Raw genomic sequence first — 16,712 nt, forward strand, 5'->3', positions numbered from 1 at the left:
CTGTAGTCGGTCCTGGATTAGGAACCCAATCTTCATATTCCTCCTTGTCTAAAAGTTTTAACACTCTACATCACTGGTACTGCAGTGGTCCCTGTAGTTGGGACAGACAACCTGTGTAGGGATGACAGAGCCAAAGACCTTAGCCCTCACCTCTGAATGTTTGATGAGACACGTCTTTGTTTGACATTTACAGATAGAAGTACAAGGATAATCGAGGATGTGCCCTGTCTTTAGCAACAGAACTGTGGTACTCCAGACACACAGACAGCATGTGCTGTCATATCTCCCATGAATAGAAAATACCTTTCCATACCCTGCATTAGTAGCCTGTGTATAGTTCCATCTCTCCCAACACAAGGAGCTCTGCTGACTCAGGGCCTTATCTGCCATTCTCACTGTCCAAAAAGCACAATACCTGGCATATCACAGATTCTTGGAAACTTTTCTTTTTTCCTAAAAGGATGCACCTGAGATGGGAAACAAAACAAACAACAAAAATCTCTAACCCAGGTCTGTAGAGGCAGACAGGAGTCGTGAGAAGATGTCCCAGCTGAGATAAATCTTAAAAGACAAACAAGCAGATTGATATCTCACCCATGGGAGAGCCAAGTAGAAAAGCGTTTTCAATTATGCACAGTTTGGGTTTCTCCATCGCATGGCTTGTTCTCCATTTGCAGGGATAATTGAGAAGCAGCCGCGGTTCAACTGTGCTAAGTGCCCGTAGTGAGCAGTGAATTACAGGCACCAGAACACTCTCCACTCCACTCAGTGAAGGGTGAGCTAGTGAAAACAAAAGCGAGGCCTCGTAATTTATTGGCCCTCGTTAACAAGGACTCTGTAGACATTCAGGGAGGATTCCTTCTAAATGGAGCTCAGTTATCAGGACCAAAGAAATTACATTCTTCATTGAATACCTGCGCACTGCGGTTCTGGAAGGGCATCTTCCACCTGGCCTTGCTCAGCCAGAGTTCTGTTTTCTGCAAGGATGCGCATGGGCCTCCGGGAATTCAGGGGTGGGTTTTTTTTGTTGTTGTCATTGTTTTGTTTTTTCAAAGGATGAGCCTGAAGCAGCCGCCTGAACAGTATAGCAATAAACAGCAAATGGCCTGGACTGCAGCTCCCAGCTACCCTACTCCCTGAGTGCTGGACCCTCTCCAGGCCTGATCTTCCTCTTCTACATCACAGGGAAGGATGGTCCTAGTTCTATAAGACTTATCCTGGTTATTACATCATTATTTATGGATAATAGAATGTCTACAGTCCTGCCTTCTCGTGGGGCATGCCTAGTGCCATGTTAATGCATTATCTTAAGAATAAGAGTCTTATTTTGGTACCCAGAAAGATCTGGGTTTGAACACAGCCAGGTCTGAAGTTTAGAACAGAGTCCTTAACATCTCTGAGCCTCACCTTCTGCAGATTGAAGGTAGGCTTGGCATTGGGAGTTTAAGTTAAATGAGGATAGGAATAGGAGCATTCCAAGGTTGAGGTTCTTACTCTCATGGATAGGATGGCTGGCTGGTCCGTGTTGGCAAGTCCTTCTTCTCTTCAGTTTACCCCACACTGCTCTATGAAAGAGTTACCCAGCGGGTAGTCAAAGGGGGGCCTTCTGGTTCTGACATACTCTATCTGTTTCTGAGGAGCATCCAGCCTGCTGGAAAGACAGTCTCACTGTCAGGATATTATAAATCTACTGCTGTTTGGTCTCTGCAGTGGAGAGCAAAGCCCGTGGCAGTTTGGGGGAGGAGCGGTTAATGAGTGCTTCCAATCTGGAATGTTTCAGTACAGAGCCCTTGATTGACACATTGGAGAAGTATTCAACACTATTAATATTACAAAATGTGTTCATATACATATGTATATGATGTATGTGTGACAAAGGAAATCATCCTCCTAGCATATTGCGGAATTGTGGTGCTTATCTGGTATCCAGTTTCTCACTGTGCATCTTACCACAACCTGAATGAGATGCATTGCTGATCATGCCCATTGAGAGCACCAAAGCCAGAGGGCTTGGTGGCCTGCTCAGGGTGTTACAGGCAGCAAGTAGCCCCAGGAGACCAGAAGCATGAACGGGGAAGGAAGAGAAGGGAGATTTGGAGGGATGTCAGGTCAATCAGGAACGTCTGGATCCTGGTGTCTTACTTCCCCTATCATGGGGGCCCTTTCTGTGATTATTAGGTGGCTTGTGTGGGACTCCAGTAGGAAGCTGACAGGCACTAGGGACTTGATTTTTCTAACACATAGGTCTTACTTAGCACAGAGACATATATGCTCAACCGCAAACTGTTTCTAATTACTTCAGGGGAAATCACAGCACCTGGACCCCCTCTATGATTAACCAAATGAAGCTGGATTTTGTTATTTTGTTTTGTTTCTACCATGTGATGCTTGATGTCTCAGCAGCTATTGTTTGACCCTGGGAAAGACTTGAGAGCAGATGTTTGTGATAAGATGCTACCAGTGTCCTAATCTGATTTTCCCAGGGGAAGGAGCCAGGCTTGAGGACTAAAGCCACCCCCTGGGGCTGAGTGCTGGACCTGGTTTAGGAGCCATCTCACAGACAGTCAAACTCGCAGAGACATCTGACTGCTTTGTTCTTTAAAAGTGGAACACCAAGGCGGGTGGTGGGTGGCGGGCACCTTTAATCCCAGCACTCAGGAGGCAGAGGCAGACAGATCTCTGTGAGTTCGAGGCCAGCCTGGTCTATAGAGCGACAACCAGGGCTACACAGAGAAAAAGAGAGAAAGAAAGTGGAACACTAATGTTTTGACTGTTGGATTTGATTTCTCTATAGGTTCCCACCAGCCAAAAGAAGGAAGGTGTTTATGATGTGCCAAAAAGTCAACCTGTAAGTGTAAGTACATCTGCCTCAACGGCCAGATTCATGCGGAGGCTGCAACTGGTGGGAAACTCTTTCTCTGGTCTTAGTGTCACAATGGTTTCTCATGGATATAGGGACAGAGACATAAAGAAAGGATGGTACAGATGAGCAAGGGCCAGTTCTGCTCTGTGAATGGATGGATGGGGTTGGATAATGCCAAGAGTTCTGCCTGAGGGACTTACAATCTCAGGTGTTCCAGCACATAGGTCTCCAACCAATGCTTTATAAAGTGCATGGTCAATATAGGACAGTGCCATTTTCTTCTACCCATCCCATCTGAAAGTGGTTAATAAGTTTCAAAGAAACAATTGAAAGGGCCATTCAGGGTCCTTGAGGTGTGTGAGGACTCATCCCATTAGCAAGGACTTATAGAAAAGGTCCTGTATCGCGTGCTTGCAGAGAAAGTAGCAGGTGGGTGGGCCACAGTGAGGACAACAATGCCCAGTGTGTCTGGACCCAATCTGCTGGAGGGACTCGTAGGAATCTGAGCCAGAAAGGAAAGCAGAGCTCTGCCCTGGCACTGAAGGCCACTCTTATTCCTAATGCCAGCAATGCTGAAGACCAGCCTGCTCCCTGGGTTTCAATTGGTCCAGCCCCCATTACACAGTTTCCTTCAGTTCAATTTGTGCCTGGATTGACTCACTTGCCCCTGACAGGTTTAGATATGCGAGGAACACGCTCTATTTGCTGCCCTAGTTTTTCTGATTTTATTAACTATTCTGGTCACACCCTCTCCATGCTTAATAGCTCCAAGGCGGAAAAAAAAAACCTAAGCCTCTTAGCCTGGCAGATAGGCCGTCTAAGGGTTCCATCAGTTCACAGGCCTCTCACCCCGCTCCTGGCCCAGCCCTCCGAGCCCTGTCTTCTCCCTGCTCTGCCTGCTGCCCGATATCCCTGTATCCAGTTGTCAGGGAGACTTTGGGGGTTTCTGTTCTAAAGGTCAGTCACAGATCACCCCTATCTTTATGGCCCTGTAACAGTTATTCTCCTATGAACAGCACATCGTTCCCCATCACCTCCACCAGTCTCCTGAGGTCCTTGTGGTACCAAAAGTGAGCCCTTGTAGCTTCAGGACAGGCAGGAAACAACAAGTTTAGGAATACTGAATGACTAGACTATTGACTCTACCCTCAAGAAGGATAGGGGTTCTTCCACTTCACAGGGATTCCCTATTTTTTGGAATCCTAAAAGGTCGTTGCCTAAAGATATTAGAAGTTTGGCTTGGGGGACACGTGACTGCATGAATGGATTGTATTAGCTGCCTACTTGCTGTTCCCTATGTCCTAGACCTACCCTAAGTGTGGTAACAAATTTCCGTACTTCCCAAGGCCCGAGAAAAGTAGGAGGCACGAGTCTCAGGCTGTAGCTTGCAGATGTGAACACTGGTGGGCCCAGTTCCTGCTCCTGCTCAACCCCATGAGCTTTGGTGGAGTCTCTCTATCCCTTGGGCCAAGGTTTGTCATCTACCCAAAGCAGTTACTGATCTGAGGAAATAGAACGTGTGTTGGAAAGTTCATCTCAGTCACCTCAGCCTCTCAGGGGTCCATGAATTCCCCAGGGTCCCTCTCTGCTCTGCTCTGCCCCTCTGACAGTGCACATGCCACAGGGCAGCTCTCTGCTGTGAGAATCCTTCCCATGGTCACCTGGGCCGCCCCATTTGTCTCCTGTCCTTATCCAGAAAGAGAAAGGACGTAGACAAGGGAACCCTGTTCATGCATGATCGGCAGCTGCCAGGGAGCTGTGGGTCTCCTACCCATTCCCCACAGGAAGGCAAACCACCTGGTGGCCTGTCACTCCAAGTTCCCCGCTAGTTTTCTCTCCCTTGGGTCCAGATCTACACAGAGCCCAGGGGAGAGAATCCACCTTGGGTTTTCCTCTGGGAAATCAACCATCAGCCACAAAGGACAAGCCTGATCTGCCAGCATAAGGCTTACTTGTAGCTGTCAGCAATGGGCACTTACTGGGGGGTCTCTGAGTAACCCTTTGTCTCTCAAAGGCTCTGCGTCATTATCTGTTAAGAGCAGGTACTGCCTTTTATCTTTGGAACACTAAAAGAAACATCTTGGGCAAGTCCTGAACAGAGGATGTAAATGTGATTAAATGAGGATGTTGCTGTGTGATGCTGTAACAAGCAATGCTTGAGCTGGCAGCTTTGACTCGTCTGGGATGGTTGGCTTCTCAGATCGAGTTTGCACCTCCTTTACCCCAGACAGGGCAACTCATCTTTCTGTGGGCTTTTGTGCTTCCCTTTGCAATGAGAACAGTGAATGTTATTTTTCTCTTAATATGTCTACATGAGTCACTGGATTTGGGGTTCCCCCAAAGCATTCAATGAAATCATAGCTCTTAAGGTCCAGCACTGTGCCTAAAATGTAGCTGTCTTTGAGGGTAGAGGTAATGCCCCGATCTTATGTGATAGAGCTGACTTGGAGCTCTGGCTTCATTCCTGGCTTTGTGCCTTTGAGTGAGTCCTTTCCTCTGTACAGTCTTTACTCTTCCTGTGTTTGTGATGGTGATAGAAAACCGTGACCACTGGATTCTAAGAGTTTCCATTATACTCAGTATACAATATCTATTGGTAGAACCGAATAAATATGCTCTAAGTTACTTACCGGGAGTGATCACTTTCTCTTTGTACCTCCCTCACTCTGTGTCTGCAAAGGACAGAAAGCATGCCCCACCCGTGACCTGATCATGAGGGAGTATTGCCACAGAATACCTGCCCTGCAAGTGCCTAATTGAGAGTGAGTGAACAAAACTGAAGATGAGTGACTGTGGGAAGAATAAACGTCTCTGGGCCCAAAGCTCATGTCTCAGGTTCTTTTTCCTCCTGGAGCACCATGTCACATGGAGACAGTGTTTGCTGTCATAGCTGCCCCTTGTCCAGCCCCTTTCTGCACTCTGCCTTCAACAACCCATGCCCTATTCCACCTCCAACCTTCATAAATATGCATGTTTTTTCTTCATAGCTTGGATCACCAAGCTGACAGATGGCCTTCTGAGCACACACACACACACACACACACACACACACACACACACACACACGTACACACGCACATGCACACACACCTGCACCACTCACTCTCCTCCCACATCAGCAGGCTCCGCAGCAGTCAAAGCCAAAACATTTTGCTGACTTGGCAAAGTTATTTGGGGGTTTTGTTTTGTGTTCTGCTGCCTAGGGGTGGGCCCAGAGCTGGAGCCCCGTGGAAACTGTTTAGAGTCATTACAGTGCTTAACGTTTTCTGAAGAGAGGCTGATGCACGATAACGTAGTGAGGACATGGTCTGACGGAATGAAGAATCTGCAGAGGCTTTCTTCCTAGAAGCCCTCAGAGCCGTTTATATGTCACAAAAAAGGCTAGAGGAAGGATGAGGGTCCATTGATTTAACTACATACTCGCCTGGAGACTGCTATAATTCTTGCATTTTAAGAGCATATCAATATATCTCTTACCTAGTTATAGATCATCTAAAATTAAGGATAGCAATTACGTGGTTTAATTCTAAGCCACATTTAGCTGCAGACTTTCCTTCAAAAAATTAGAAGTTTCTATGGTGATATGTAAGCTATGAACAAGATAAAAGGAGACAAGCTGACCTTACGCTCCAACCAGTCATTTACCTGCTCAGCCCCAGGTGCCTCTTGAGGTTTCCCTGTCTTCTCAACAGGACAAAGAAAGCTAGCATAGATGTCCAAGCTGGTGTTTCAAGGAACACTGACCAATGAGATGTTCATCGGTGATTCCAAAAATTAAAGCATTAAAGTTTTCAGGTGTTTGATACATTTAAAAATATACTATGAATGTTAATATATATTTATATGTGAATATGCAATCGGAATAAATTTTGAGTTATGAATATATATATTGCATAAATTGAGCATGTCTCAATTTTCTTTGACCCAAATACTCTTTTTAATGCAACCTCAGATGCATCTCAAGTAGAGAATTAAAGACCTAACTGGGACAAGAGGTATAGAAGACAACACATGCCTGCAAGGTACTAATACCAAACAATCTACTCCCCAAACTCAGGCTGAACAGCAGGGTTGCTCTTTACTGCTTACAGGTCTGTGAGCTGGCCGTGTGGTTCTGCTGTTCTCTGCCTTTCCCAGAGCTCCTTGACCGATGTGTCTCTGGTTACCTGTGGGTCAAGAGGCAGTTGTGCCCGTCCTTGCTGAGCTGGCTCACAGATTGGGGATGAGGATAGCTTCAGGAACGGCAACAGCATTCTGTCCCATGTAATGTCTCCTCCTTCAGAAGGTTTATTAGTTCATAGTCACCTTGTGGTGGCAAAGGTTCCAGACGCATAGATCCTCTAAGACTAAGGCATTCTTCAGCCAGAGTCTATCCTAGATTCAAGTATGTTTTGGTGGAAATTGTAGTTTTACTGCAAAGGATCAAGAATATATGGAGAGTATATGGGAACGTCTCTCATACAATCAGCATGTGAAATCACTACTGAATTTTAATAAAGTTGAAATATATTTACTTCCTTGATACCGCTTTCTTTTCATGTTGCCTTGCCTGTATTTTGCCGTTATCTGAGGTGATTTCTGATTTGTTCACTCTGTAGGACAGCCCAGTGGGTACCCGAGCTTCCCGACCCCAGGGCCCGCAGACATTGAACCTCTGCTTCTGGAGATGCCTCTGTGATCGGACTCTCGGGCACCCTCCTTTACCTCACCACAAACCTCTCCTTCCTCTCCCTCACACCTCACTACTCTTGCTAAAAGCAATCTTGGTTCACCATTCAAGATTCAGTGAAAATCTTTTCTCTGCATCTTTCCTGGAAGCCCTAAGGAACCTGCAGTTGTGAATTTGCTTCTGCGGAACTTCTAATGATCTTTTATCATTGACAAGAGCGGGAATCTCCCGTGACCGAAGTATGGGCTTTGTGATCAGAGGCACTTGGATTTGAGTTTAGCCTCGCCATTCCCTAGCTTTGTGACTTTGGCTGCTGTATTAGCCTCTCTAGGTCTCTATTTGTTCATCTGAAAATGGAGCTAATGCTGGTGTCTGTCTTAGAAGCTTGCAGGAGGATGGTATGAGTGGTACGAGCTAGTCTCAATCAGCATACCGCATAGTGCTGAGCCCAGTGAGGATTCAGGAGTTGCGGGCTGTCACTCCATATCTTTTACCTAATTATCTGTGAACTGCCAGGGGATAGGCATCCTGTCTCTGAAGGAACACTTCCTGGGATTTCTGGTCTCCTTGAAATGTTGATGGTAAGCCCCCTTCCCACAAAAGGACACCTTCACACCAGTCAAGTTCTGTGGGTCTTGGTAGTGACACAAGCCCTCCTCCGCTGTCCCAGGACCCCAGCCAGCAGCTCCTCATCACTCATCAGCGGAAATGGCCTTCACAGCAGAACCCATCCCATGGTTCAGGGATTGCAGAGTTTGGGGACAGAAATTAGAGTTTATTCTTTCTTAACGCTCACCCTCTGTCTCACCTTGCTTAGGACACAGCTATAGACAGAAAGATGGCTGCCTCCTTCACTCTTCTTCCTCCTGCTCTGTTACCTGTGCCTGTGTCCCAGCCTTGTCTCCACCTGCTTCAGAACTCCACTCAGCCCTTTCTAGCCCTGTGTTCTCTGGGATTTGGTGCCTTTGTGTGCTTACTTTACCATGAGCCTGGGATGTCCTCTTCCGGCAGATTTCGTCTTAGGGTCATCCTACACCCCCCACACATACATTTACTGGGAACTCTAAGCCAAGATAATCATTAATCCCACCCTCACCTAGAAATATACATTTGTTACCGCTTTTCCTGGTCATGACAGCAGGAAGCTTTGCACAGGGGCTAATCTCTTTTATAATCTTAAATACACAGGTATATTATTATGGAAAGGTCTTACAAAGCCAAGGGCATACATGCTTGGTTATGGGATGTTAGCTGGATAAAGAGAAGGTTTTAGGAAAGATAATGTAACTTGAGCAAAGCTCTGTGGGTGAGCAGGATTAGAACGAACCCCAGGCACAATGCCAGCCCCTTGGAGACCGAATCGATTGCAGGGTAGTTTTGACTCCTGAGTTCGGATTGACCTTACCTAACAGCACTTGAAGCTGATGAACTCATCATCAACTCCCTTATTGGATGGAGAGGAACTTCAGATATTCTTTCTATCTGCCAGCTCATAATTCTGAACATGTTTTCAAGCCAAATATCCTGGACTTTGGGGTGACTATCAGGAATGTACATTCCTCAGTAGGGACAGAGGCTGCCAAGGGTGGCATGGCTGCGTTCATTATTGAGAGCCTTTGAAAATGACTCTGGTCCCACTGTGGGGCTGCCAGAGAGAGAGGGACACTCAGGCTGTGAGTGCCTGTTTCATGCACAATGACACCGAGCAGGGTGAGACTTCCGCTCCACACTCATCTGTTTTAATGATGTAGACCCAAACCTTCATGCCATTTTAGATGAGAAATGGTGATTTTCTTCTTGATGGTCCTCATTCTCCTGTGTAATATTCCTATGCCTGAAAAAAGATCTTTTATCCTGAACCTTTTAATTGCCCCATTTAAAACTCTTATATAGTTGTGTTAGGCATAAAAGACTTTCTACTTATCAGTAACAATTCTGAATTCTATCAGAATCCATTCCCCCCACCCAGCCTACAAAATCAGTGAGATTCTTAAAAGTTTGGCATGGTGGCAGATAAGAAGATGGTCAAACTGATACCTTAGGTTGGACATTAATTGCCTTGAAATGAAACATGGATTCAGAACTGAAGGAACAATCAGATGCCCCTCCCCCGCCCCCCACAGTTCTCCTTTCCTTTTGGTTGAGATCTTTCTTGGTTTCTTCAGCTTCCTGAAGCTCTTTCTCCTCCTCTGCATAATGAAAGCGCTGACCGTCCTCTTCTGACCCCCTGGGCCCTTCAGAAATTCGGTGTGTATAAAATCATTCTCTTCAAGGAAGATGAAGGCTGGTGGTAGGAGAATAAGTACCAAGGAGGGTCCTGTTTGCAGTAGCCAGGAATGGAATGGGTCTTTTCCAGATTCTTGGCATCTTACTCAAGAATAAAATAAAGGTATACACAGATTGTGAAAGTGGCAAGGACTTCATTCAGATGGAACAAACAGCACAGATTAGCAAAGAATCCACTGTCAAGATCAACAGTAGATTGTATGAGTGACTGCACAGGGGCCCTGACTGTTGTGTGGGGCCTCCTTTTATGAGGCACAAAAAAAGGAAGTTTGGTTACTAAGAGATATGGTTCTGGGGTGACCTATTTTGATTGGCAGATTTGGTTATATAACTATTTCCTCTACAGGTCATGCCCCTTCCCATGATACATCTGATTTTAATTATATGCACACTCAACTGTGCATAGGCATAAGATGATAAACAGGGTTTTTGTGTGCCAAAAATTCACTTTGAGGACATAGTTTGCCTTGTTGTGCACACGCACAAAACTAGTCCAGCCAGGATCAGCCTCCCTCCTACCTACTATACCAAGGCATAACCTGAGTAAGATCGAATTCCATCTTAGTTTGAAGATCATTAAGGGAGGTAGACTTATTCCATCGTTCAGAGAGGGGTATGTGGGCAGCTTGATGCAGGGTGAAGGGCCTAGGTTTCTACAGGCTGCTGAGTGCATTATTTGGAGTGAGGTGTGTGCATTGTATGTGCAGGGAAGGGACTCAGGCTGCTAAGTGCATTATTAAAGAGGTGTGTGCATAGCCCAAGCCAGATAGAATCCCATGTTGCTACTACCCCTGATGCTGGCTGCCTCAGTTGGTCTTTGTTGCCTCTATTTTCTGACTAAGACTGTAGATGAATTTCTAAATGGTCTTATTAAATAAAAAACACAGAGCAAATGTAGGGATGAAAGCCTTAGAGAGATCAGGGAAATAAGGAAAGCCACCGGCCAACCTTACCTCACCAACTCTGCAGCTTCCAAATGAGAGTTACTTCCTGTCTACCCACGCCTATATGCCTTGCTGTTCTGCCATCGGATTTGCTCTCTCTGTTTAGCTACATCATTTCCTCTTCCTACCCAGCTCTTTCACTTCCTGTCTGTCTGTACAGACCTCCAGACCTCAGTGGTTAACAAGTAAAATGACAAGAGAGAGCCAATCAGGGCTCAGGACAAGACAGAGCTTCCAGACTATTAGAGCTGATGTCCAAAGGACAAGGCAGCTTCCCTAAATGGAGAGTCTCTTCTCCTATGAATATTCAAGCAACATAAATGGTTCCTAGTTATTTCTGTCTCATGAAGGGAACTGCCCTAGTGGGGGGGTCTCAAAAATTACTCACCTATTCCTGTGCCTTTTGCCACTATGTCTGTCTAAAGTGGTCAGTGTTTATCCTTTAAGCTTCTCCTAATGCCTCAGCTGCCAAATCAGATATAATTGAGGCCCCATTCCAGCCTTCTTTATCTCCCAAATCACAGCAGCCCACAGAGACGCACAGCAGCCCACAGAGACGCACAGCAGCCCACAGAGACGCACAGCAGTGAATGACGGGTTTGTCCTGTGAAGCTAGTGCCCTGGATGTGAAGCAGTTTTTCGGGTGCTGATCAAGTCAGCTCCCTGAGCAAGCTTCCAGCATGGAACAGGTATCTAGAAAATACATTCCTTCTTAGTTTCCTTCAAGAAAGCTTGAGATCAGGGCAGTAGATCTATCTGTGTGCCCTGAAAAGGAGCCACGCTGGAAGAAGGTGATAAAAATCTTAGTGATGGGATTTGCCATTCACCCTGCAATTCAGTGCCTTCCTTGGTTTTAGAGTGCCAGGCACTAACCATATGTACCAGGAATTTAAGGCTAATTTAGCTGTAGAGAAAGGAGCTAGAATTTACAGAGCATCTGCTATATTCTACGGGCAGCCTGGGCTCTGGATTCCATTTCTCTTTCTCCCTTATCACAGCCCTAGGAGGTGTGTGTACTTGACACCTACAGAAAATGAGACTTGTGGGGTCCATCACTCACACTCACGAAACTGGTAAATGGCAGAGCCAAGAACCGAACCCTAGACTGTGTGACTCAGACACACAATTTTATTGAAACATACTATGTTTTTTTTTTTTTATCAGTTTTATTACTTTTCCAGATGAAACCTCATGTAGCCCAAGACTCAAGAACTAACTGAGTCCAACGAGGACTTTGAACTCCAGATCTTACTGCTTCTACATTTGAAGTGTGGGGATGAGAGTTCTGTGTGCTATCACCGAGTTTATACGGTGTTGGTGACGAAACGCAAGGCCTCCAGCGTGTCAGGCCAGCACTCTACCCACTGAGCTCCTCCGCTGATCTCTGACTCCTCCCTTTTATGCTGGTGTGAATCAATACCCAGGCCCCAGATCTGTCTCCTGACATCCTGTGTATCTAGTGTGTTTATAAATAGTAATCTTTCCTCCTGGTGCCCAGCACTCCTGGCTGGTTTCAAACACCCTGGTCCTCACTTAGACTGAGTTTCAAATGGGCAGATCCTGTTGCATTCACCCCTGCACCTTCCACTCAGCCAAGCACACTGCTGCAGTCGCCAGGTGTCAAAGAGACATCTGCAGAAACCAAAGAACTGGTCTTACTGGAAGTGGCCCCACTTCTGAGGATCAGGAAAATTCTCATTTTGCCCCGGCTGCCTCTCCTCCATTACAATGTGTATTTCTGTAGGGGCTCCTGTGCCCCAGCAGCCAGCATTGGTCTGGTGCTCCCTGCTCAGGCTTTAATTCAGCTTCTCTGCTACAAATGTAGGAAGAGTCAATCCATTAAAGTGAAGAATTGCAAGAATTCTCCTGACAACTATTCCCTGCTTCTCCCTGCAACTCCCGTCTTTTATGGCAAATAAATTTTCATTCACAATCCGGCAGTTGGTTTTTCCTTTAGCTGGAAATCTGGATCAAGATGTTGCATAATTGGATTAAATCTAGTCTGAACATTTGTCAGCTTCACTTCCTCATTAAGCACCACATTGTACAGAAATTATAATTATTGCGAGGCAGTTAACAGAGATGTCACACCAGAGAAGGAACCACAGGGAAGAACGGGAGTCTGAACCTAGGCATTTGCTTAGACGACGGGGAAGGTGGCCCTGTCTGATGTTCCTTGGGTGGGCTTCTTTTTGCTTAAGCAAGTTGTCCTGAAACAGAATCCTGAATCCCCATGCAACAAGAAACATTAAAAAGCCCTCTGACATAACCTGACCCAGAATACAAGTCCCTCCTAAACAATTGTGATAGGTGTGGGAAAAAAAAATCCCCCCTTGACCTTGAACTTGTAGACCATTCTTACTGTTCTAATCCCAGAGCCTAGAACAACTGATTTAAAGTCCTCCTTGATAAACTGTTATAACCTTGTTCATTTACTCTTCTCGTAAGCAAATATTTACTATGACCCTCCTACCTTTGAGACAATATTTTGTTTCCTATCAATACAAAGATGGAAAAGGTATGTCACTGAAGAATCTTGATGGTTCCAAGAGGCTAGGCATAGAAAATAATGATTAATATAAATAGCCAAGGCTATGAGAAGCTATGTACAAGAAGTATGTAGAAAGCCACAGGAATGTGGTAGAAAGCCACAGGAGTGTGGTAGAAAGCCACGGGAGTATGGTAGAAAGCCACAGGAGTGTGGTAGAAAGCCACGGGAGTATTGTAGAAAGCCACAGGAGTGTGGTAGAAAGCCACAGGAGTGTGGTAGAAAGCCACAGGAGTATGGTAGAAAGGCACAGGAGTATGGTAGAAAGGCACGGGAGTGTGGTAGAAAGCAGAAAGCAGAAAGCTTTGCTTGAAGACATTGAGTGAAGACCTCAGCCAGGGCTTGCAGTTGTGGTAGGATCTTGTAAACCATAGGAGTTTGTCACTGGAAAAAGAGGAACAGATATAAGAGGGAACTGAGTACTTCAGAGTACTGAAATGGAGGAGAAAAGTCTGGCACATTCCCAGAGACTGATGGGTCACCTCAAGTGCCCAGGTCACAGAATGTTTTTATGAGAGCAAAGGACAGGGACACTGGAGGAAGCTTGCCCCAACAAGCAAAGGTCCTGAATAAGATGAGGAATTGGGGTGTACCAAGAAAACTGATGCTTTCTGGTCACTGTTAGAGTTGTGTTTCTCAGTACCACTCTGGTGGCCTGCGGCAGTGGCATAACAGGTGGGGAGACCATTAAAGTACTAATAAAATTATCTAAGAGCATCTATCAGGAGGCTCTGGGAAACAGGCCAGGTGGTTTAATAGAGGGAATGTATTGTGGGGAGCTAATTGCAAGTTCTAGAAGAACAGAAAAACCCAATGAGCAATTGGATAACCCAGATTAGTAATAGTAATAGTTAGACAGAGCCAGGGCAGAGGAAGGATGGTCTTAGCAGAGCTCAGGACCTGGGGCTACCCACAGAAAGAAGGAGGAACTTTCTGTGGAGGCTAAAACCACACTGGAGACTCATCCACACTCCCAATCACTCCAAAAACACCGAGGCCTTCCAACCACTGCCTCCTGCTGATCAACCTAAGTGGAAACCTGATGGCAAGGGACTGGCCAGGGATGTTTATAGATCTGTCCCCTCTCGCCCCCCCCCCCGCCCTGCACATACACATACAAACGCACACTTTCCCCACAATATACTGTATAATAGACAACGGGTAAGACTGATTCTTAGGCAGAGAGGTCAAGGCATAGACAAGTGAGTACCTCTGCGGATTCTGTCTAGGAAGAAGATGTTTCCTGTGTAAAGGAAAGAGCTAAATGAGTCTGATGGAGTAGTGGGTAGATATGGAAAACCATGCAGATGTGTGGATATGACACCTCAGAGCCTAAGCTACACTCGAGACAGTGAACTTTGGGAGATGGAAAAGGAGGTGGAAGGGACCAAGCACCTAATCTCCTTCATTCCCTTCGGGCTCTATCACTTCTGTATACCCAGCTTTGTGTCTCCAAATCTAAGAACACTCTTGCATCCATCTTAACCACCAGCTGTCTACCTGTTCTAGCCAAAGACAGCAGCAATCCCTCTCCTCTTCCTCTGGGACTCCAATTTGAGTTATATAAAGTTACTCATTTGAGTGAAATCTAGCCTTTTGTCCCAAGGTAGGAAAACTGGGTGAGTTAGTGGAGAGTTGAATCTAACAGGGTTGTAGGCAGCTCACTGTCAAGTCACTCCTGAATCTCGATGTCCATGGATGGCAGTGGAGAAAGGTGCCAGTGTTGCCTGCCTAGCTGCCTGGCATCATGTTTGCTAGCTAGTGCATTGGAAAATCATTTCTGAATCAAAACAATGACCACCCAATTCCTCTGCCACAATACCTGCCACTGAGTCCCAGAGGAGTGTTCTTCAGACTTTTCGTAGAACCCTTGGAGCCTTTGTTGGTATGAAACATGCTGGGCAGGCTGCTATAGAAGCAGGCCAAAAGGAAAATATGTCTCAAGACTTTCTCACCAGGGGTACATCTTCTGAAGGGTATACTCTAAGGCATAGAAGATTCTAAACGATGGAGGGAGAATAGTCTGGAAGCCATTGTCCAGAGATTCTGCTAGTTAATTCTGTGCATGGAAGTTGGGAGACAGAGGCAGAGGTCCTTCAGAGTATGTCCCGTCTTGAACTTGGATTTGCATAAATTGGGAGACGTTAGGACAACAGAGAGAACATGAAATCAGGGCCTTCTACTTCTTAGCTATATTACTCTCAGGAAATGGCTTGATTTTCTAGTGACTAGTTGACACAATGTGGAGGGCCACTTCCTTGTGTCATTGTGGAGACTGAGAGAGTGGTGGCATTACAGTGGCATTGTGTCATAAACTAGATTGAACTGGTAGGAGATAGAGGGACTCAGGTGAGCGTGAGCTTTGCAGCCCGGTTACCTTGGCTTGGAATCTGTGCCCGTCCATTACCAGATGTTGCAAACCGTGGCTTCCCTTTGCCTCAGTGTGTCCACCTGCTAAATGTGGACAATGGCTGTGGCACCTGCCTCAGAGAGGTTTTTGAGTTTTAAATAAAACAATTCATGTAAGACATTTACAGCAGTACCTGGTACATAGTAAGTGCTCAGTAAACATTGGTTATGGTTATTATTGTCAGCCATCATGTAGACTCTACTAAGCGCTTTAAGACGTGTGGGTGAGTGACATCTGCTTCAATTGCTAGGGTGCTTTCAGTCTGCTTGAGTGGATGAGATGGCGTGGAGAGCCCTAGGCCCTAAGGTCTCTGGTCAGCTTCAACTGACAGCCCAGGATGGTATTGAAGCTATAGTGGCACCAGAACTCTGGGTTTGGGTGGCATCCCTTCAGCTGTCACAACACAGCACCAGAGGCAAGATGGCCTAAGCAATAGAAGCAACAGTTTGCAGCCATACAGGCTGCAAAGTCCCGGATCAAGGTGAGGATTGTCCTTTAGATGTAGACGGCCTACCATGGCCCATGCATGTGGGCTAGGGAAGAGGGGGAGGGAGAGAGGGAGAAGGAGAAAGCCACATTGAAATGTAGGACTCAAGCCTATTAGTTGGAGGAGGAAGAGACACAACCAGTCCTTCCTGTCAAGCACATTAGTTACTTTTTTGTGGCTGTGATAAAACTCCATGACCAATAGTGACTTATGGAAGAGTTTATTTTGGTTTATTCTTCCAGAGCCATAAGAGTCCATCATGGTGAGGAGGTGTGGCGGGCAAGCATGCCAGCCAGAGCAGGAAGCTGAGAGCTCACATGTCCTCCACAAGCATGAACCAGAGAGTAAACTGGAAGTGGGGTGGGGCCATATTGTTTCAAAGCCTACTACCGGTGACGCACTTCCTCCAGCAAAGCTGTACTCCTAAACTTACCCAAAGCAGCACCCCCTACTAGGGACCAATTCCTCAAATACCCGAGTCCTTGGAAGCCACCACAGCAGGGAT

The 16,712-nt window shown here is 46.1% G+C and overlaps 1 protein-coding gene across 10 annotated transcripts in view; it reads left to right on the forward strand.

Moving 5' to 3' along the window:
* Positions 1–16,712, forward strand: part of Dab1 (DAB adaptor protein 1) — a 1,142,636-nt gene that overhangs the window by 1,087,316 nt on the left and 38,608 nt on the right. For all 10 annotated transcript variants that reach the window (XM_037203414.1, XM_037203415.1, XM_037203409.1 and 7 more), the window contains one exon: positions 2,795–2,854. In XM_037203414.1, coding sequence (XP_037059309.1) covers positions 2,795–2,854 — 60 coding nt within the window. The remainder of the gene's footprint in view (positions 1–2,794; positions 2,855–16,712) is intronic.

Source organism: Peromyscus leucopus, chromosome 2 (assembly GCF_004664715.2).
Source record: "Peromyscus leucopus breed LL Stock chromosome 2, UCI_PerLeu_2.1, whole genome shotgun sequence".
NCBI classification, from domain to species: Eukaryota; Metazoa; Chordata; class Mammalia; order Rodentia; family Cricetidae; genus Peromyscus; species Peromyscus leucopus.